At 57.0% G+C, this 21,612-nt stretch overlaps 2 protein-coding genes across 6 annotated transcripts in view; both read left to right on the plus strand.

Moving 5' to 3' along the window:
* Positions 1–4,902: 4,902 nt before the first annotated feature.
* Positions 4,903–21,546, plus strand: LOC126939648 (G protein pathway suppressor 2). 5 transcript variants are annotated; one of them, XM_050765192.1, is made up of 34 exons: positions 4,903–5,197; positions 6,354–6,798; positions 7,008–7,073; positions 7,229–7,527; positions 7,690–7,801; positions 7,895–7,983; positions 8,524–8,596; positions 8,762–9,026; positions 9,257–9,438; positions 9,757–9,842; positions 9,967–10,129; positions 10,228–10,426; positions 10,518–10,594; positions 10,679–10,757; positions 11,118–11,293; positions 11,375–11,506; positions 12,243–12,388; positions 12,466–12,693; positions 12,794–12,892; positions 12,981–13,142; positions 13,331–13,495; positions 14,798–14,956; positions 15,332–15,412; positions 18,856–18,879; positions 19,093–19,255; positions 19,616–19,725; positions 19,810–19,922; positions 20,054–20,133; positions 20,225–20,307; positions 20,489–20,642; positions 20,741–20,830; positions 20,920–20,999; positions 21,087–21,182; positions 21,367–21,546. In XM_050765192.1, the coding sequence occupies exons 1-34, from the start codon at positions 4,916–4,918 to the stop codon at positions 21,448–21,450; spliced, it is 4,842 nt and encodes a 1,613-aa protein (XP_050621149.1). In that variant the 5' UTR covers positions 4,903–4,915; the 3' UTR covers positions 21,451–21,546. The 5 variants fall into 5 exon arrangements, with proteins under 5 accessions (XP_050621149.1, XP_050621150.1, XP_050621151.1 ...); XM_050765193.1 differs by lacking the exons at positions 18,856–18,879; positions 19,093–19,255; positions 19,616–19,725; ... (6 more) ...; positions 21,087–21,182; positions 21,367–21,546 and adding exons at positions 15,642–15,729; positions 15,826–15,933; positions 16,070–16,214; ... (1 more) ...; positions 16,596–16,761; positions 17,882–18,577 and having other exon boundaries at positions 15,332–15,511; XM_050765194.1 differs by lacking the exons at positions 18,856–18,879; positions 19,093–19,255; positions 19,616–19,725; ... (6 more) ...; positions 21,087–21,182; positions 21,367–21,546 and adding exons at positions 15,642–15,729; positions 15,826–15,933; positions 16,070–16,214; ... (1 more) ...; positions 16,596–16,761; positions 17,882–18,577 and having other exon boundaries at positions 11,118–11,287; positions 15,332–15,511.
* The window catches only part of GABARAP (GABA type A receptor-associated protein), an 83,519-nt gene continuing 80,417 nt past the window's right edge, over positions 18,511–21,612 (plus strand). The window contains exon 1 of the mRNA XM_050765565.1: positions 18,511–18,514. The gene's annotated coding sequence lies outside the window, so the exon portion shown is untranslated. The remainder of the gene's footprint in view (positions 18,515–21,612) is intronic.

Here is a 21,612-nt window from a genome sequence, read left to right on the forward strand (position 1 = left end):
AAAAACAATTTTTTTTTTTTTTTTTTTGGTAGAGATGAGGTCTCCCTATGTTGCCCAGGCTGGTTTTTGAATTGCTGGCCTCAAGCAATCCTCCCAAAGTGCTGGGATTATGGAAGCGAACCACCTGGCCTGGCCAACAAACCAGCCCCCAGTCAGACTTTCTGTTCCTCAACAGCCAATAATCTCGGGGGGCTATCCTGAATTGGGTCCTTTCTCCAGCTGCCGTCTTTCTTCCCTGGGGTCACTTCCCAGCATTACCTCCCTGTCAGGCAGCAGAGTCTTGGGCTGATGGCCACTGAGGAAGACGGACTGTGGTAGAGAAGTGAGGAACGGGCTCTGGAATACAACCCCCTCTAGTCCCTGGAGCCCTCCCGTCGCTAACCCTGGGCTTCAAAGATGTGCTTCTGGGTGACCAGGCCTGGCTCATCTTTGGCTCCTCTGGCTGGTTCTCCTGCCCAGCCTCTCTGCACAGGCCTGGGCTCTGGGTCCAGCATCACACCTTGACTGCCACCGCTGATACTGATACCACCATTGCTGTCCTCTTCATCCTCCAAGGGCCAGTTTTTCTCAGCCTTGAGAAACTTCCCTTTGTCACAGTGTGCCTTGCGGCACTTGTCAAAGTCATTGGAGTCTGTGACTGTGGTGAGAGCCTGGCTTTCCCACTGCACTCTTGCCAAAGACTTGCTCCACCTCCCCCTTTCCATTCAATCCCCAACCCTTCATCTCATGTTGTGGGAGAAGGATTACCTAGGTGCCGAGGCAAGAGGCTGAAGGCACAAACTGTTTCAGTATAATAAAGAAAATAGTTAGAATAAGAATAGTCATAACACAAATTAGATATAGAGATGATCATGGACAATTATCAGTCATTATTATAAAATTATTAATCATTAGCTTTTAATATTACTCTCTGTTGCATTACTAATATAACCTAGGAATAACTGGCGGGTGTAGGGTCAGGAGCTAAAGGGACATTGTGAGAAATGACCTAGAAGGCAAGAGGTGAGCCTTCTGTCACGCCCACATAAGGGCCGCTTGAGGGCTCCTTGGTCAAGCGGTAATGCCAGTGCCTGGGAAGACACCCATTACTTAGCAGACTGCGAAAGGGAGTGTCCTTTCCTTGGAGGAGTCAGGGAACACTCTGCTCCACCAGCTTCTTGTGGAAGGCTGGATATTATCCAGGCCTGCCCGCAGTCATCCGGAGGCCTAAACCCCTCCCTGTGGTGCTGTGCTTCAATGGTCACCGCTCCTTGTTCACTTTCATGTTCCTCCCGTACTCCTGGTTCCTCTTTGAAGTTTGTAGTAGATAGTGGTAGAAGAAATAGTGGAAGTCTTAAAGTCTTTGATCTTATAAGTGCATAGAAGAAAACGCTGACGTATGTTGCCTTCTCTATCTCTACTTCGGCTACCTAAAAGGAAGGGACCCCGTCCTGTGATCACGTGACTTGCTTCACCTTGTCAATCACTTAGAAGATTCACCCTCCTTACCCTGCCTGTAATAAATATCAGCGCGCCCAGCCATTCGGGGCCACTGTTGGTCTCTGCGTCTTGATGGTAGTGGTCTCCCAGGCCCAGCTGCTTTCTCTTTATCTCTTTGTCTTGTGTCTTAATTTATTACAATCTCTCGTCTTCGCACACAGGGAGAACACTTGCTAAGCTCCGTAGGGCTGGACCCTACATCGTGTGTCTTGGAAAAGTTGTCTACAGGCCCCGAGCTCCTGTCAGCACAGTCCTGGCGGAACCTGGGGCAGATACTGTCCGTCATGGCAATCCTGAAGGGGTAGGAGACTAGTGGGGGCATCGAGAGAAGAAAATAGCAATGGGGACAGGTGGTAAACGAGGCCAAATTGGCAGACCCCCGCCCCCATCCAGGCCTGATGGAAATTGTAGCAACTCCCATTGTGGGTGTCAAAAAGCAGACCAGCTGCAGACCTGAATTCAGGGCTGAAGGGAGGAAAGAGGCCCCACACCCCGGCTGCTCTCTGGCAGGACTCTCACCTCTCTGCCAGCACTCCAGGATTCACTGAGCAGGAGGAACCAGCAGAGAGGTCCTCAAAACTGTCCTGCAGCCTGCAGAGGAGGGGGAAGCAGCGCTGGGAGGTGGGGGGTCAGGCAGTATCCAGTCCCTAAAGCTCTCTCTGCCTCCTCCACCTGTCCCCTCCTTTAAACAGAGAAGAATCTCTGGACTGAAGGGTTGGGGCTGAGGGCTTAGCCCCTGTGGTAAGGACTGTTGGGCTCATCCACTGTCATAAATCCATAGTCCTTGTCAGCAGGGAGGTAGGTGGCCAGGATATTCATCTAATCCCAATGCTGAGGCTTCCTTCTGGGGCTGGACCTTCTAGTGACCCCCCTCCTTATAGGCCTCCCTCATTTTCCCAGTCATTCAAAACAGTTGTTTGTTTTTTGTTTTTGAGACGGAGTCTCACTCTGTTGACCAGGCTGGAGTGCAGTGGCACAATCACTGCTCACTACAACCTCGGCCTTGTGGGTTCAAGTGATTCTCCTGTCTCAGCCTCCTGAGTAGCTGGGATTACAGGCACACACCACCACGCCTGGCTAATTTTTGTATTTTTAGTAGAAATGGGGTTTCACTATTTGGTCAGGCTGGTCTCGAACTCCTGAGCTTGTGATCTGCCTGCCTCGGCCTCCCAAAGTGCTGGGATTACAAGCGTGAGCTACCGTGCGTGGCCTTCAAAAGAGTTTTTGTTGTTGTTTGCTTTTTGAGATGGAGTCTTGCTCTGTCTCCCAGGCTGGAGTGCAATGGTGTGATCTCAGCTCATTGCAACCTCCGCCTCCCCGGTTCAACCCATTCTCCTGCTTTAGCCTTCCGGGTAGCTGGGATTACAGGCGCCTGCCACCACGCCCGGCTAATTTTTGTATTTTTAGTAGGGATGGGGTTTCACCACGTTGGCCAGGCTGGTCTCAAACTCCTGACCTCAGATGATCTGCCCGCCTTGGTCTCCCAAAGTGCTAGGATTACAGGCGTGAGTCACCACACCGGGCCTCAAAACAGTTTTCTTATACCCTCTTGTTGAGGCTGGGGATGGGGTCAGACTTAATGATAATCACAGTCCTGTGCAGCCAGGGTTTATGGGGCACCTGCTCTTCTCCCAAAGGCCTGGAACCTCAGACTTCCGACTCAATTGCCCTCACCTACTCTAACTCTTCGTTCTTAAGGCTCTGCCCCTTTCCTTCTGGCTCTGATCCTCCAGTGTCCTGAACCCTCCCGACTCTGGGCTGCCTGCCCACAGAGCTGGGCTCCTTACTTCTCCACATTGGCGGATTTTTGCATCAAGTTGGAGCTGTTCTTTCGCAGGATGCTCCGGGGCCGGTCCTGTTGGGAGTTTTGGGGGTTCAAGCAAGTTGATCCAGAGGGCGGACTGCACCCGGGGCTGTTTACCTCTTGCCCTATAGGCCCCCCAGGCCCAGGGCTGGAAGCCCTGGATACACTGGTTCGAGGCTCGGGGATGTTGAATCCACCAGGACCCAAGGCTGTGGCTCGCAACCTCCCCTAGGTGCTGACTGGGCCTGGAACCAAGGACCAGTATCCCCCCGGAGGGCCAGCTTGAACCAGTACCGCGAGATACGGAGACCCTGGAGTGCACGCGGGGCCCAGAACCGTGAAACAGGACTACTCCGGAGGGCTGCCCAGCGCCTGCCTCGGCTCCTGTGACCGCTGCGGGAACTCCTGTGGCTACCCCTCCAGGGGCAATCCCGGTTGAGACCGCCACCCGCCCCTAGGGACTCCAGTTTCTCCATAGCCCCACCTGGGGGCCGCTCTCAGCGATCCTGCCCCGCCTACCGGCTCCACGTAGCCCCGCCCCTGGCCCCGCCCCCACCGCTGCCAGCGGGGGATGCTGGGGCTCAGTCCCGGGTCCACCTCTCCCCTGCTCCCGAGCTGTGGCGAGCGTAATCAAGGCTATATAGAGACTCGGGCTGGGGGTCCCTCCGCTCGCCCCTTTCTTTTGTGTCCCACCCAAAGACTTTCTTTGTCTGGGCAATTTGTTCCCGCCCTTCTCCATCACCACCCTCATCCAAACCAGCCAATCCCAGTCAGGGGACCAGGCCAGGGGGCAAGAAGCCTCGATTGTGACGTCACGGTCCTCAAGCCTGAGCGTGAGCGTCGGGGAGGTGGGCTGGGGGCTTGTGACTAGCTCTAGGGGAGATCTTTTGGGGTCGTCAGCGCTGTCGCTTGAAACTGCCTGTCGGGGCTTCTCTAGACTCTTTGTGGCCTTAACATGGAATAGTTTGGTTGAGTTGGAGTTAAGGCTTGGCTTGACTTAATCATCAACGAGATTCCCCCATCCCCGCCAGTCGGCTCGCTCAGCCAATCAGGAGAGGTGTGAGGCAAAGTGGAAGGATTGCGGCGCTGTCACAAGACACTTCGGTCTCAGTGGGGTGGCGGGCAGAGACTTTCACTTAGACTTTCACTACCGCTTCTCTGGGTCCTCCAGACTCGGCTCACGCTGCTTTGGAGCGTGCATCCCGAGGGGAGATAACCCTCCCTCTTGCCGTAAAATGAGTGCTTCAAGGTGCCACCTCCCCCTAGCGAGGGCAGGGTGGTCGGTGCCGCTGTCGCAAAGCAGAAAGTGTTTGGGCTCCTGTACCCCACCGTCGTAAAGATGCCTGCGGTGGGCGTGTCTTCCTCCCACTGTCGCAAAAGCTCCCTGCCCAAGTCTTCGTACCCCTCGGAGCCAGTCCATCACCTCGCTATGCCGTAAAGCGAGGCTCCCGACCCCGTCGTCCTTCTCACCGTGGTCGTCCCCAGCTCCTAGCACGGGCTGCTTCATTGCCCGGCAGTGCCGTAAAGCATACCTGGCCTCAGCCCGTGGTCGTATCCCTCAGAGTGTCTGCCCGCCGCGGTTGCCACGGTGCCGCCAAGCGCGGCTGTCGCGCTGCCCCGGTGTCAGCGGAGATGGCGGCGGGGTCGGGTGGGAGTGGGGGCTCTGGGGGAGGCCCCGGAGCGGGGCCGGGCGGGGGTGGGGGACCCAGCGGGAGCGGCCCAGGACCGGGGTCCAACGGGGGTCTGGGCAGCGGCGGGGAGCTGCACCCGCGCACTGGGCGCTTGGTGAGCCTGTCGGCCTGTGGGCGTACAGCGCGGCGGCAGCAGCCGGGCCAGGAGTTTAACCACGGGCTGGTGTTGAGCCGAGAACCCTTGCGCGATGGACGCATCTTCACCGTCCGCATCGACCGCAAGGTGCAGCGCGGGTACCGCGGAACCGAGATGTGGAGGGTGGTGGGAGGGGACTAGAGGGAGACGGGGTAGGACAGCCAGGGTAGCCCACATCGCCGGGCACCGAGAGGGAACAGAAAGAACACAGAGCACCAGGGGGCGGACAGGAAGACAGCGTGAAGCAGAAACATTCAGTTTGAAGAAGACATTAAGAGCTTGAGTGTTTTCAAGATTCAGAACCAGGGAAGGGACACGAGGGCTAACCCACTAGAATGGCTGGGAACAGACCTCCTGGTACAATTTCTTGGGCATGGAGGATGGAGAGATGTCAGAGATGTGATGACAAGTGAAGAAAGATACCAAGGAACGAACAAACCTAATCCCAGCTCTTTGGGAGTCCGAGGCGGGCGGATCACTAGAGTCAGGGGTTCGAGACCAGCCTGGCGAACGTGGTGAAACCCCGTCTTTACTAAAAATACAAAAATTAGCCAGGCATGGTGGCGCGCGCCTGTAATCCCAGCTACTCAGGAGTCTGAGGCAGGAGAATGGCTTGAACCCGAGGGGCAGAGGTTGCAGTGAGCCGAGATCATGCCACTGCACTCCAGCCTGGGCAACAGAGTGAGTGAGACTGTCTAAAAAAAAAAAAAAGAACAAACCACTGAATGACACACTCACAGGCTGTGCCAGAAAGATAGGTGAGGAGAAGTAATCCAGGGTGAGAGAGGTGTGTGTGATTCAGTGAAGAGGTCAGGCTCACAGAAAAAGAACTTGGGAGGAGGTTAAATCTGGGTAGAGCCTGATCCTTGGAGAGAATTAGGCCAGGGGAAGGGAATGAATGATACACAAGAGCAAGAGGTGTGGGTATAGGAAGTAGGTGAATTTGGATGGTTGGAGAGCCATAGAGACTAGGGAAGTTAGAGGAGGCAGGAGACTGGAACCAAGGAATTCGTGCTTGGCTTGGAAAGGAGTGGTGTAGTAAACACTGAGTAGAGAGCAGAGTTGCTAAAGGAAAGCCCAAATAATTTCCGAGACAGAGTCCAGAAAATCACTGTCTGCATCTATGGATTAGTGTTCCAAGAGACAAAAAGCCAGCTAGCTGTCTTGAGAGGTGGGAAGATATGGTGGCCTGTGGAATGGAGGGTGGCCCATTCTAAGTCTCTGTCCAATACCCCTATCCCAGGTCAACTCCTGGAGTGGCTCCATTGAGATTGGGGTGACAGCGCTGGACCCCAGTGTGCTGGACTTTCCAAGCAGTGCCACGGGGCTGAAGGGGGGCTCGTGGGTAGTGTCGGGCTGCTCTGTGCTGAGAGATGGACGCTCTGTGTTGGAGGAGTATGGTCAGGACCTGGACCAGCTTGGCGAAGGGGACCGCGTGGGTGTGGAGCGCACAGTTGCTGGGGAGCTTCGGCTCTGGGTGAATGGGCGGGATTGCGGTGTGGCCGCCACAGGCCTGCCCCCTCGTGTCTGGGCCGTTGTGGACCTTTATGGCAAGTGCACCCAGATCACCGTGCTACCCCCTGAGCCAGGTTTCAGCCCCCCTACTCCCATCCCTACACCTCCCCTTGAGCCCTTGGCCCCCACTGAAGACTCTGCCTTGGCTGAACAGGGTACCTCTGCTGATGAAGGTGAGAACACGGCTAGGGCAGTGGTGGTGGGGTGGGGACAGAATGGGGGAAATACAGTGACAAGACAGGCTGGGTGTGGGCAGGGCCACCCTGATCCCCAAGTCTGTTGAATGGGAAAGCAGGAGCTAGAGGATGGGGGGGTCTCCTGGCTATGGGCCCTGAAGCAGGGACTGAACCCTTATTCCCCTCCCATCCTACCTGGTCCCCAGCCTTCATGGTGTCCCCAGCGCAGGCCCGGCCGGAGACGTTTCCTAACAGCCTTGAGTCGCATAATGGTGAGGGCTTTGGGGAGGCCCTGGGAAGGGGAGTGGGAAGTGAGGTGGACAAGGGAGGGCCCTCAGGAGAAGGGGCAGGGAGAGAGGCACCTGGTCTGGGGGTATAGAGCCTCATCCCAGCTTCCCAGCTTTCTTCTTCCATCCTGCTGCTGTAGACTTTGCCAGCATGGAGCTGTCTGAGGTGGTGAGCAACACCATCCTGTCTACCTACAATGGAGGGCTTCTGAATGTGAACCTGAGCTCCCCGCCAGCAGGGGAAGGCCTGGGGTCTAGCGGTGCTGCCACCTCGCCCATTCTCACTTCCAACGACGCCCTGCTCTTTCATGAAAAGTGCGGAACCCTCATCAAACTCAGCAACAATAATAAGACGGCTGAGCGCCGGCGGCCCCTGGACGAATTCAACAATGGGGTTGTCATGACCAACCGCCCACTTCGGGACAATGAGATGTTTGAGGTGTGCAAAGTCCTGTGGTCTGGTTGGCGCCTTACCCCTGGGAGCTAAAGATGGGGCTCGACCATTGGCGCTAGGAGGGTGGGCCCTAGGGAAGAACCAAGGGCTGAAGGTCTCTTTCTGCATTTACATTCCCTGCTTCTCCCTTCTGTCCCTCAATGCCAGATCCGTATCGATAAGCTTGTTGATAAGTGGTCAGGCTCCATTGAGATTGGGGTCACCACCCACAACCCCAACAGTTTGGAGTACCCAGCCACCATGACCAACCTCCAGTCAGGTACCAGCCCTGGGCAGGGGCGGGGGTGCAGGCCTGGTGTTGCTGAGGGGAAGGAAGCCCCGTACTTGAACCCGCGTGTCCACCATCACCCAGGCACCATCATGATGAGCGGCTGTGGGATCCTGACCAATGGCAAGGGCACCCGCCGGGAGTACTGCGAATTCAGTCTGGATGAGCTGCAGGTGAGGGTGGCACACAGATCCTTGGACCACTTTCCAGCAGAGCCACAGGTACTCTGTGACCCTGCCAGGGCACCAAGCAGGGTCTCCTGTGTGACCTAGAGCCAGTCCCTGTATCTTCTACCTAAAGGTTCCTTCCGAGAAGGCAGAGTTGCCCAAGAGTTCAGCACTCAGATTTTGGAGTCAGATGGTTGAATTCCTCTTACTGTTTTCCCATTTGTAGTGGCGAACCGAGGCAAGAAGCTTATCCTCTTTCATTGCTCCCCCAGCCCCTGCAATCTCTAAAATGAGCCTACAAGTAGTACTCATTCCATAGGCTGAGACTTGTAGAAGCTGATGTCTGTGAGGTGGTTTAACTCAGTGCCTGACTCACGTGGAGCATTGAGGAAATGTAGAAACTGTCATGTCTGGAAAACAAGGACCCAGGACCCGTCCTCCAGGATGGTCTGAGACTGGCGAATGCTTTCTGGAGTTGTTCCTGTGTGGAGTGGGGTGCTCGGCAGGCCTCGGGACTCCTCTGAACTATTCGTCTTCTTTGAGTAGGAGGGTGACCACATTGGCCTCACAAGGAAGTCCAACTCTGCCCTGCACTTCTTCATTAATGGTATCGATCAGGGTAAGGGTCGCTCAGAGAGGGCCTCTGGGCTGGGGCTTTCGGTGAGGCTGGGACTGGGGGCTGTACTTCATCCTCCTGCTTCTCTTTGGTGCTTGGTCTCCGTGTTTGACTTTCTCCCCTCATTCTCCCTGCCCACTCCCACACCCCCGAACCTTCCTGCAACAGGAGTGGCAACCCCCTTGACGCCCCCAGTGGTGTATGGCGTGGTGGACTTGTACGGGATGGCTGTGAAGGTGACCATCGTCCACAATAACAACCACAGTGACCGTCTCCGCCGCAACAACGCCATCCTGCGGGCGCTGTCCCCCGAGGGCGCTCTCCGCCGTGCTGCCCCTGCCGCTCAGGCAGAACCTGAGCGCCTGCTCTTCCACCCCAACTGTGGGCAGAAGGCAGCCATCACCCACGAGGGACGCACTGCCCTGAGGCCCCAGTATGGCCCATGGGGTGGGGAGAAGCCTGAAGAAGGGGTTCTAATGGGAGGGGGGCAGGGCACGGAAGTAGAAGGCAGAGGGAGCCTGGCGGGGGCAGCCTGGCAGGGTGGAGGTTGAGGTTGAGTTCTTTGGCTTGGGGTCGTGAATGTTGGCAGGCATTGCTGGGCTAAGCCTTGGCACGTTGAGAGCGTGTGTTGGGTATCTGACTCTCCACTTTCTGTTCCCTCAGTGCCACCGATGACTTCAATCATGGCGTGGTGCTGAGCAGCAGAGCCCTGCGGGATGGAGAGGTGTTCCAGGTGCGCATCGACAAGATGGTGGACAAATGGGCTGGCTCCATTGAAATTGGTGTCACCACCCACAACCCTGCCTACCTCCAGTTGCCCTCCACCATGACCAACTTGCGCTCTGGTGAGCTCCCAGGAAGGGCAGGGCCAGGACAGGGTTTTGGGGGGAAGCTGTCCCCAAAGCCCTGGCACTTGTTCTCCAGCTTCTTTTTCACTTGTCACTCTTGTGACCACTCATTCAGTGGCTAGAGAGTGCCCCGTGGGCAGGGCTGTGGCTGTCTTGGAAGCTGCAGAGTTTTCTTGTCCTGCTCAGGGAAGAAAGCTAGTCGTCAAAGAAAAGGCAAGATGGGCTGTGGGCTCAGGAGTTCTGTGGGGGCTGCTATGGAAAGGAGAGGAGCCCTTCCTTTCCCTTCATGTCCTCTACTGCTCCTTGTCCTCCCAGGGACCTGGATGATGACTGGGAACGGGGTGATGCACAATGGGACGACCATCCTGGATGAATACGGGCACAACCTGGACCGCCTCAAGGTGGGAAAGTGGGTGTGCTGCCTGGCGGCCGCAGCGGGCATCACAAACACCACAGGGCTGATGCAGGACCAGCCCCGGCAGGAACTCTGCCTGACTCCTCACTCCAGCACCCCCTTCTTCCAAGGCAGGGGACACGGTGGGCGTGGTACGGCGGGAGGACGGGACTCTCCACTTCTTTGTCAATGGGATGACTCAGGGCCCTGCTGCCTGGAACGTGCCCCCGGGCGTCTATGCTGTCGTCGATCTCTATGGCCAGGCGGCCCAGGCCACCATTGTGGACGACGTGGGTGAGGGCCGGACTAGGCTGGGGCCGGGGGTTAGGGTGGCCTTGGGAGGTCTGAGAGACACTTAGAGATCTAATGGGTGATGATGTCCACTTTTACAGAGGTGTCTCCAGTTCCTGAATCACTTCCTGAGGGGAATAACCAGGTGTCTCCAAGCTCTCCATCCTCAGGGGCAGGGGGCTCTGACCTGCGTTTCCACCAGCTGCACGGCAGTAACGCAGTCATCACCAATGGGGGCCGCACTGCCCTCCGCCACAACTGTCGCAGCGAGTTTAATGACGCCATCGTCATCTCCAACCGGTCAGTCTCTCAACTTTCATGTCCCCACCTTCCTCCTGCCCAGCCTCAGCCACCCAAGTGGAGCCTCTCTGATCACCAGTCTCCCTGGCAGGGCCCTGCGGGATGGAGAGCTGTTTGAAATTGTCATTCAGAAGATGGTGGACCGCTGGTCAGGCTCCATTGAGGCTGGTGAGGGGCGTCTGTGTGTGTTGGGGGCCGTTGGATGTCTGTGCCTTGGGGGATCGGCCTTGACTTACCTCTGCCTCCTACCAGGAGTGACTGCTATTCGGCCTGAAGACCTGGAATTCCCCAACACCATGACAGACATTGACTATGACACATGGATGCTGAGGTTGGGCTTCCTGCTTTGGGGGCCAGCTTGGGGCTGAGTGGAGCTGGCTGGCATCAGGGAAGCAAAGTTTCGGCCTATGGTGGCTGTGGGCAGTGACAGACCTAGGGGATCTGCCTGTCCCCTCTCTTGGATTCTGGGAAGCCCTGCTCAGGCCCACAGGGGCTCAGTCCTCCTTCATCTTAGGTAGTTCTTGCTTTTCCCTGAGGGGATCCCAGGGACAAATGAGATAGGACTGGGCCTTACACCCAGATCAAGACCCCAGCCCAAGGCATTGGAAGGTTCTGACAGGCAGGGAGTGGGCGGCGGCCAATGTGAAGTTGAAGCTGGCAGGCTGACTCACCCCTTCTGCCATCCCCCCAGTGGTACAGCCATCATGCAAGATGGTAACACGATGCGCAACAATTACGGGTGTGACCTGGATGCGCTGGGCACAGGTGCACGCATTGGCATGATGCGAACTGCCAAGGGCGATCTGCACTACTTCATCAATGGCCAGGACCAAGGCGCTGCCTGCTCGGGCCTGCCTCCGGGTAAAGGTGACTATGTGGCTTTCAGCCTGCCACCCTCAGCCCAGACCACCTGGCTGTCAGGCTTCTGACCTTCCCTCTCCTCCCCAGAGGTGTATGCAGTAGTCGATCTCTATGGCCAGTGTGTCCAAGTGTCCATCACCAATGCCACCGGCCCCATGGACAACAGCCTGGCAACCAGCAACACTGCCACCGAGAAGTCCTTCCCACTGCACTCCCCAGGTGCGGCAGCCGGGCGGGGGCTGGATGGGCTCTGCTTGCCTGCTGTGCGCCTGAGGAGTAGGGCTTCCAGGTTACAGCAGCTGTGCAAAGACGGTTGGCTGGGGTAGCTGCCGGCTCAAGGGAAGGGACAGCCCACGGTGGCAAGCAGCCAGTAAGGGGGAGGTTACACCTGGTACTTAGAGCCTGGACACTTCCCTGCCACCAAGGGGCCAGGACACCATCAACTGAGCATGCCAGGTTTGGAAATGAGTCTTGCTGTGGTGAAAAGAGGTATCAGGGCTGGGCGCAGTAGCTGATGCCTGTAATCCCAGCACTTTGGGAGATCAAGGCGGGTGGATCGCTCCAGCACAAGAGTTTGAAACCAGCCTGGGAAACACGGCGAAACCCCGTCTGTACCAAAAATACAAAATTTAGGCAGTTGTGGTGGCGTGCACCTGTGGTCCCAGCTACTTGGGAGGCTGAGGTGGGAGGATCGCTGGATCTCAGGAAGTCGAGGCTGCACTGAGCCATGATTGTGCCACTGCACTCCAGCCTGAGTGACAGAGCGAGACCGTGCCTCAAAAAAAAAAAAAAAAAAAAATACAATAAAGAGGTGTCAGGAGGCCCTGAGGAGTAATGGCAGATGGCAGATGGGGCGTTGGTGTCCCCATCTCGTTTCATCTGAAAGCTTTGCTCTGTTCCATCTGAAGCTTGCTGCCCCAGTCCTACCCCTTCCTCTGGTGCCATCTTTTCACAGTGGCTGGCGTGGCTCACCGATTCCACAGTACTTGCGGCAAGAATGTCACTCTAGAGGAGGATGGCACGAGGGCGGTGCGTGCCGCTGGCTATGCTCATGGCCTTGTCTTCAGTACCAAGGAGCTGAGGGCTGAGGAAGTCTTTGAGGTAGGCCGTAGCGATGTGACAGAGGGGCTGCCAGGCCCATCGCCACAGGGCCAGCTCACCTTGTCTCTGTCTCATAGGTGAAAGTGGAAGAGCTAGATGAGAAGTGGGCAGGTTCCCTGCGGCTGGGACTGACCACACTAGCCCCGGGGGAGATGGGACCCGGAGCAGGTGGCAGTGGCCCAGGGCTGCCTCCTTCCCTGCCAGAGCTCCGGACGAAGACCACTTGGATGGTATCCAGCTGTGAAGTGAGGCGTGATGGGCAGCTCCAGAGGATGAACTATGGCCGGAACCTAGAGAGGCTGGGGGTGAAGTGGCTGGCTCCAGGGACAGGGGAGGGGTTGGGAGTGGCGGTGGCAGGGAGGGGTGGGCTGAGCATCATCTGTCCTTGTCCTGCCTTGGTCCTAGGTGGGGAGCCGTGTGGGTGTTCGTCGGGGGGCAGATGACACGATGCACATCCTGGTGGATGGAGAGGATATGGGGCCTGCAGCCACTGGCATTGCCAAGGTAGACCTGAATGCTTCCTTGGGTTTTGGGAGGATGGTTGAGGTCTTCCGCTGATCTCTGATTTTTCTGGGTCTTGTGTGCCTCCCAGAACGTGTGGGCTGTGTTGGATCTCTACGGGCCAGTCCGCAGTGTGTCGATTGTCAGTTCCACAAGGCTGGAGGAGTCAGAAGGCACCCAGCCTCCTTCCCCCAGTTCAGACACCGGCAGTGAGGGCGAGGAGGATGACGAGGGCGAGGAGCATGGCCTGGGAGTAAGAGGCTGCAGCATGGCCTGCTGTGCACGTGGATGGGCAGTTGCTGGGCCGTTGGATGCCAGGCCTTTTTTGGGTTCTCTGATCGTTGGGTGGAGGCTCACACTCAGGGTCTGTGCAAACTCCAGTGGGGTGGGTCGGTCCTGGCATTGGCAACCCATGCAGCTTAGTCTCTTCCTCCACACCAGGGCCAGAATGAAGTGGGTATTATGCCCACCACCCTCGAGTTCCTGGAGAACCACGGGAAGAATATCCTCTTGTCTAATGGGAACCGTACAGCCACACGGGTGGCCAGCTACAATCAGGGCATCGTTGTCATCAACCAGCCTCTGGTGCCCCAGCTGCTGGTCCAGGTGGGCTGTCCCTCCCTGTCCCCAGCTCCTCTCGCTCCACAGTGACCCATGGCCAACCCTCCTGAAGAAAGGCCTTTTTGGGTGGAGAAAAAGAAAGCAAGCCACTTGGATGAGCTTTCTGGGCTTTTATTCATAGCCTGTAATGGGGTTTGTCAGTCAGTTACCACGAACTCCCTACCTGGCGATCGGTGAGGGAAGCAGTAGGGACAGGCTGGAGGAGTCCAAGGGAAATGCCTGATCCTATATGTGGGAGCAGAGAGGGCTTTCCGGAAGAAGGTGCCTTTTTGCTACAAACTGAAAGATATATCAAAGTTAGCCAGATGAGCCCAGGTACAGTGGCTCATACCTTTGGCCTCCAAAAGTAATCCCAGAACTTTTGGAGGCCAAAGCAGGCGGATCGCTTGAGTTCATGAGTTTGTGACCAGCCTGGGCAATATAGCGAAACTCTGTCTCTGCAAAAAAATACAAAAATTCGCCAGGCATGGTGGCACAAGCCTATAATCCCAGCTACTCAGGAGGCTGAGGTGGGAAGATCACTTGAACCTGGGAGGCAGAGGTTACAGTGAGCCGAGATCACGCCACCGCACTCTAGCCTGGGAGACAGAGCAAGATCTTGTCTCTAAAAAAAAAGAAAAAAAAAAAAAGCTAGCTAGATGAAGGAAGTCCTACGAATAACAATCCTGACAGATCGTTACAGAGGCAACAGCAAGGTCACGGCTCAAACAAGGTTTTGTTTTGTTTTGTTTTTGAGATGGAGTTGTGCTCTTGTTGCCCAGGCTAGAATGCAGTGGCACGACCTCGTCTCACTGCAACCTCCATCTTCCGGGTTCAAGCGATTCTCCTGCCTCAGCCTCCCGAGTAGCTGCGATTACAGGCATGTGCCACGACACCTGGCTAATTTTGTATTTTTAGTAGAGACAGGGTTTCGCCATGTTGCTCAGGCTGGTCTCAAACTCCTGACCTCAGGTGATCCACCCGCCTCAGCCTCCCAAAGTGCTGGGATTACAGGTGTGGGCCACCATGCCGGCTGATGGTTCTTTTTTTTATTATTATTTAAAAAAAAAAGGAAAGAAACAACTAAATTTGCATTTTCTGGTCCTTCCATGCATAAGAAAAGGCAGCATCCCAGGCCACATTCTGGGAGGTGCAGTATTCCCTCCCTGGCGGGGGTGGGGGGGGGGGGGGGGGGGGGGGGGGGGGGGGGGGGGGGGGGGGGGGGGGGGTGGGGGGGGGGGGGGGGTGGGTAGCGAGCCTGGTTCTTCCCAGGAGGCTGTGATTATGGAGTAGTTCCTTCTTCCCCAGGTGCGGATAGATTTCCTAAACCGACAGTGGACATCTTCCCTTGTCCTGGGAGTCATCACCTGCGCGCCTGAGAGGCTCAACTTCCCTGCTTCTGCCTGTGCCCTCAAACGGGCAGCCTGGCTGCTGCGGGGCCGTGGGGTCTTCCACAACGGTCTCAAGGTGAGTAGGAGCCATAGAGAAGGGGCGGGACCAGGCTTGTGTGTAGGGAAGGGCTGGCCAGAAGGGAGAAGTGGGCCCCTAGCCTTGGAGGTAGGACCACAGGTGTAAAAGGGGGACAGTAATGGGCAGGCAAGGGTGAGTGGCGTTGCCTGGTCAGTTTTAGGCCTGCTGCTTCCTGCGGTGTCCCTGCCGTTGAGAATGTGCCAGTTTTGGGGAAGAGGAGGGGCTCTAGGTAACTGCAGCGGGAGGAGAGTCTCGGCAGCAGGCAAGCGTGGAGGCAAAGCCAAGGCGCTGGCAGCAGGAAGCAGAGCAAAGGGCAGGACGGCTGCTGTGGTGGAGTGTGACCTCTGGAAGACAGCCGGTCTCTCCTCCCAGATCTGTGAGAAGTTTGGGCCGAATCTGGACACGTGCCCTGAAGGCACTATCCTGGGACTGCGGCTGGACAGCTCTGGGGGGCTGCATCTCCACGTTAATGGGGTGGACCAGGGGGTAGCTGTACCAGATGTGCCCCAGCCCTGCCACGCGCTTGTGGACCTCTATGGGCAGTGTGAGCAGGTTAGTGGCAGTGGGGGCAGGGAGGAGGGGTGCCTAAGAGTCTGGGCCGTCCAGGACGGGGAAGTCTCTGTTCCAGAATCATCAGGCCCTGGGGTCTGACCAAGCTGTCTGACTACCCTCTCCCCTGCAGGTGACAATCGTGAACCCTGAGCCAGGGGCTGCCAGTGGGAAAAGTGCTGGAACCCAAGGGGACATGGAGAAAGCAGATATGGTGGACGGTGTGCCAGCCCAAAGGGACCCCGCTCCTGCCCCTACTCCCCTGCCCCTACCCTTCTAGCCTAACTCCTGTGACCTGTGCCCCTCTGCTCCCTCAGGTATCAAAGAGAGTGTGTGCTGGGGCCCACCACCCGCCGCTAGTCCTCTAAAGAGCTGCGAGTACCATGCCCTTTGCTCTCGCTTCCGAGAACTCCTGCTGCTTCCTGGTGAGTCCCGGTCCCCAGAACCGACTTCATCCCCAGGGCCAGGCCCAGAGCCGTGGAGAGCAGCTGAAGGGTGCCAGTGTGGCTGAGATCAAGGGTGGGAGCCACAGCACCAAGCCTGCTACTTACTGTCCCGCAGAAGATTATTTCATGCCTCCGCCAAAGCGAAGCCTGTGCTACTGTGAGTCTTGCCGGAAGCTGCGAGGAGACGAGGCCCACAGGCGCAGAGGGGAGCCTCCCCGGGAATACGCACTGCCCTTTGGCTGGTGCAGGTTCAACCTCAGGTACATACGGGCAGGGTCATGCCTTTCCCCTACTGTTTTCCCCCTGGAGAAATGGAGATCCCAAGAAGGTGCATGGAAGAAGTGATAGAACTTCCTGCCTAAGGAAGAGCCTCGTGAAGCTCCTCCACTGGGGAGCCAGTGTCCTTCGTTCTATCTGCTCCGCTTGTCCACCTCGTAGAGTGAATCCCCGCCTGGAGGCTGGGACACTAACCAAGAAGTGGCACATGGCCTATCATGGGAGCAATGTTGCAGCTGTACGGAGAGTGCTGGACCGAGGGGAGCTGGGAGCAGGTACTGGGGAGCAGGCCCATGCAAGGTGGGCTGAGCCTGGGGGGCTGTGGAGGAATAAAAAGGGCTATCTTGACCCAGTTCTCCTCCCAGGTACTGCTTCCATCCTGAGCTGCCGTCCTTTGAAGGGAGAGCCTGGGGTAGGGTTCGAGGAGCCTGGCGAGAACTGTGCACCTCCTCGGGAGGAGCAGCCCCCTCCTGTGCTGCTTTCCCCCTCCCTTCAATATGCTGGGGCCGAGACCCTGGCCTCCAAAGTGCAGTGAGTACTGGGAGGGGTGGGGAGAGATCTCCAGGGGCTCGGATGAAGAGGGCCTGAGCGCAGCCACTGGGGTCTTCATGATTTGCCCTCCCCTTTTCTCACCTCCTCTTGCTAGCTGCCAGTCTCCAACTCAGCCCTTTTTTCATTCATTGAACAAATACGACTTATATACTCTTCTAGTGGGCAAGAAAAGGAACCTTGCTCTTGTGGAACCTCTGCCTTTTCTCTCTATAATGTTCATACATAATAAGTATTTATTATTTATTTATTTATTTTTGAGACGGAGTCCTGCTCTGTCATCCAGGCTGGAGTGCAGTGGCATGATCTCGGCTCATTGCAACCTCCACCTCCCGGGTTCAAGCGATTCTCCTGCCTCAGCCTCCTGAGTAGCTGGGACTACAGGCGTGTGCCACCAAGCCCGGCTAATTTTTCTAGTGGAGATAGGGTTTTGCCATGTTGGCCAGGCTGGTCTCGATCTCCTGACCTCGTGAGCCACCCGCCTCGGCCTCCCAAAGCGCTGGGATTACAGGCGTGAGCCACCGTGCCCGGCCAGTATTTAGTATTTTTAAAGGTAATAAGTAAGGACTATGGAAACAAAGAAAGAGTGGGGCGAAGGAGACAGCAGTGTGGCTGGTGTGGGCATCGTAAGAAAGAGTGGGGCGAAGGAGACAGAAGTGTGGCTGGTGTGGGCATCGTAAGAAAGAGTGGGGCGAAGGAGACAGCAGTGTGGCTGGTGTGGGCATCGTAGGAAAGAGTGGGGCGAAGGAGACGGCACTGTGGTTGGTGTGGGCATCGTAGGAAGGGGGGGCGAAGGAGACAGCAGTGTGGCTGGTGTGGGCATCGTAGGAAAGAGGGGGGCGAAGGAGACAGCAGTGTGGCTGGTGTCGGCATCGTAAGAAGGTGGGAGAGATTCGAGCAAAGGCTTGAAGAAGGAAGTGAAGGGTGTAGCTGAGCAGGCTTTGGGAGGAACATTTCAGGTAGAAAGAACAGCTAGAGTGAAGCTCCTATAAGGCGGGAGTATTTCCTAGGTACAGCAAGGCTTGTGTGGTTGGAACAGACTTTGCAAGGGGGAGGTGATGGGGAGAGAAGCTTCACTCCCTTATTTTTTCCTGTTTGACAGATTCCGGGACCCCAAATCCCAGCGGACGCACCAGGCTCAGGTGGCGTTCCAGGTGTGTGTGCGCCCTGGCTCCTACACCCCGGGACCCCCTTCCGCTGCCCTTGGAGAACCTCCTGACCCTCACTTCAGTCCAGCCGAACTTGAGTGGGTCACTAAGGAGAAGGGGGCCACACTCCTCTATGCCCTGCTGGTACGGGTGGAATGAGGGGTGACACACAAATACTACAAGCACAGTCGGGCCTCGGGCCCATGGACTCTGGCGACTGCCTCCACCTCATTCCCGTGACTCGTGGCATGCGCAGGTGCTGGAGCTTGGCAGCCACGCAGGAGCATGTAGGCAGGCTCTCAGATGTAGGTGGCAAGTGGCACAGCTCCATGTCTGGAGGCCCAGCACTCCGTCTGATGGGAGGAGCCGTGGGAGCCCAGCTCCAGGCCCTGGTACCCCTCTTCATGCACTGATTTGGGGAACATGACTCCCTTTTACTCCCCTTCCCCACATCACTTAATTTATTTCCGTTTTTGTTTCTGGTTACTGTGAATCCCAGAGGAGTCTCTCCCTGTGCCCACATGAAGCTGCTTTTTCCGGGGCCACCGGGCGGGAGTGGGGAAGGGTGGGCGCACGGAAGATGGGGGCCTCTGTACAGTTGTTACTGACTCTGATTTCTAAGGAGCCAATAAACACCGTCTCAGAGCCTCCGCCTCGGCCTCTCTCTCGCGCGCCCCTCCCCGGAGCCCGCGTCCCCTGGGGTGCCACCAGGTGGGCCCGCGAAATTAAAGAGAGCTGAGGATGCCAAGACCAGTTTACAGCCCTCGTCGCCCGCGTTCCCGGCTACGGGGTTTGGACGCCGCGGGCACCCGTCGCAGCGCGCTTCCGCTTTCTCTCACCCAACCCGTGAGGTCGGCCGCAGCCGTGACTCCGGAAGGACTTGGCCGGGCCGCCGGATGTGACGTACGGGCCAGGGCGCGCCGGAGCTGCTGAGAAAGCGCAGAGAAGGCGGGTAGGGAGGGCTGGCGTCCGGGCTGGCTGGGCAGGGAGCGGCAGCACCGAGTCGGGGATCCCGGCGCCGCCCGTGCGCGCGGTGGAGCGGGGGCTGCGGGCCCGGCCGGGTGGCGGGCTCCTGGGACACGTGACCGGGGCGGCTAGCGGGTCGGGCGGACGGGCTTCCGCCTGGGCCGGGCGCGGTCCCCTCTGAGCGCCCGCCTCCCCGCAGGCGCCGTCTGAGGTCTGGCAGTCAGAAACAGAGCCGGGCGCCCACGGCCCGAGCGCCCACGGCAGCACCATGCCCGCACTCCTGGAGCGCCCCAAGCTTTCCAACGCCATGGCCAGGGCGCTGCACCGGCACATTATGATGGAGCGGGAGCGCAAGCGGCAGGGTGAGCCGGGGCCATAGCGGGGGGACACACGGCCCAGAATGGCTCCTGTACCTCAGGGTTGGCCTCAACCCAGCGGCCAACCAGTGAGCCCGCTGCCGAGCGCAGAGGAGGGAAGGAATAGCCCCGTTGTGGTGGGATTTAAGCGTCCTGGTCCACGCTCCAGAACCCTTGAGACGGGAAGGACCTTGGAGAGCACCTGATAAAGCCTCTCCGTTCCCTATTGCAGCGATGGGGGAGCTTGTCCCCTCGAGGCAAAGAGCGCACAGGCGTGTTGGGATGACTGGGTTTTGCTGGTCTTCAATCTAACGTTGGAACTGTTTTCACTACCCTGCCTCTTCTTCATTCTGCCTGATTCTCCAGAGGAAGAAGAGGTGGATAAGATGATGGAACAGAAGATGAAGGAAGAACAGGAGAGAAGGAAGAAAAAGGAGATGGAAGAGAGAATGTCACTAGAGGAGACCAAGGAACAAGTAAGCAGTCCCTTGAACTCTCCCAGCTTTGATTTCTTCCCTTGACTCTCCCTGCCTTCATCTTCTCTTCCCACTCCCTCCCAGATTCTGAAGTTGGAGGAGAAGCTTTTGGCCCTACAGGAAGAGAAGCATCAGCTTTTCCTGCAGCTCAAGAAAGTTTTACATGAGGAAGAAAAACGGAGGCGAAAGGAACAGAGGTGGGATCAGAGTGCTAAAAACTGAAATGGGGGCCAAGTGGAACTGGGATCAAGTAATAAAAGAACTAGTGTTTAATGGCGAAAGAGAAGGCATCTGTCCTTAGCTTTGACCTGCCTTCCTCTCACTCCAGTGACCTGACCACCCTGACATCAGCTGCATACCAGCAGAGCCTGACTGTCCACACAGGAACTCATCTCCTCAGCATGCAGGGTGAGGACTAAAGAGACCACCTGATGGAACCGGCCTTCTTACAGGTTGCAGCCTCCCATTTCAGCATCATGAAGCCCTTCTCCCTTTCTAGGGAGCCCTGGAGGACACAATCGCCCAGGCACCCTCATGGCAGCTGACAGAGCCAAACAAATGTTTGGACCCCAAGTGCTTACGGTGAGAGTAGGATTGGATGCCCAGCCCCTACTGCTTCCATCCATGCATCCTTGCCACCAGTATTCAAGTCACAAACATATCAAGCACTTAAGTTTAGGGGGAAATGGGGCATACAGATATACACAAGTCACTGGGTTTCAGCTTTCAAGTTTATAGGCGAATTCTCATTCTCCCTCCTTAGACCCGGCACTATGTGGGCTCAGCAGCTGCTTTTGCGGGGACACCAGAGCATGGACAATTCCAAGGCAGTCCTGGTGGTGCCTATGGGACTGCTCAGCCCCCACCTCACTATGGGCCCACACAGCCAGCTTATAGTCCTAGTCAGCAGCTCAGAGGTGAGTAATAGGAGGGATGGGGCTTGGCCTTCCTCAACGTCAGAGGAGGAATGCCATTGAGTAAAAGGTTTTAATGGCTCTGTCTTTTCCTTTCTCAGCTCCTTCAGCATTCCCTGCAGTGCAGTACCTATCTCAGCCACAGCCACAGCCCTATGCCGTGCACGGCCACTTTCAGCCCACTCAGACAGGTGATAACATCCCATGCAGGAGCTCTAGCTCTCTGGGTCCTCCCCTCCCTGTTTCATTCTCATCTCACATGCTCCTCTTCCCCACGTAGGTTTTCTCCAGCCTGGTGGTGCCCTGTCCTTGCAAAAGCAGATGGAACATGCTAACCAGCAGACTGGCTTCTCCGACTCAGTGAGTATGGCACCTTGGGAGGTCAGGGTTAGGGATATGTTAAGGGGAGCTTCAGTATGCCTCAGGCCCTGACTCTGTTCTCTGCAGTCCTCTCTGCGCCCCATGCACCCCCAGGCTCTGCATCCAGCCCCTGGACTCCTTGCTTCCCCACAGCTCCCTGTGCAGATGCAACCAGCAGGAAAGGTAAGAATGATAATAAAATTTACCTGTCAGAATCCTTACACTAGGGATCCAGAAAAGCAGGATTAGGTAGGACCGGTGGCCCACATCACCTGGTTTTTCTTCCTCTCTGGGGGTGGTTACCAGTAGGGCATTAAGTGGGAGAGTATGCCCAGTGACAAAGCCCTCTTTTCATCACCACCGCCAGTCGGGCTTTGCAGCTACCAGCCAACCTGGCCCTCGGCTCCCCTTCATCCAACACAGCCAGAACCCGCGATTCTACCACAAGTGACGATCAGATTATATCTTCAACATCATGCCCCCTGCCCCACTGTGGGTGAGGATACCCCCCGTGTGTCCCAGGCCAATAAAATCTACCTGCCACTGACCCTGGCTGCTGCTGTTTGTGTTGCCTCCCACCCAACTGTCTGGAATAGGTCAAGGCTGCTTGGGG

This window comes from Macaca thibetana, chromosome 16, assembly GCF_024542745.1.
Source record: "Macaca thibetana thibetana isolate TM-01 chromosome 16, ASM2454274v1, whole genome shotgun sequence".
Lineage (NCBI taxonomy): Eukaryota > Metazoa > Chordata > Mammalia > Primates > Cercopithecidae > Macaca > Macaca thibetana.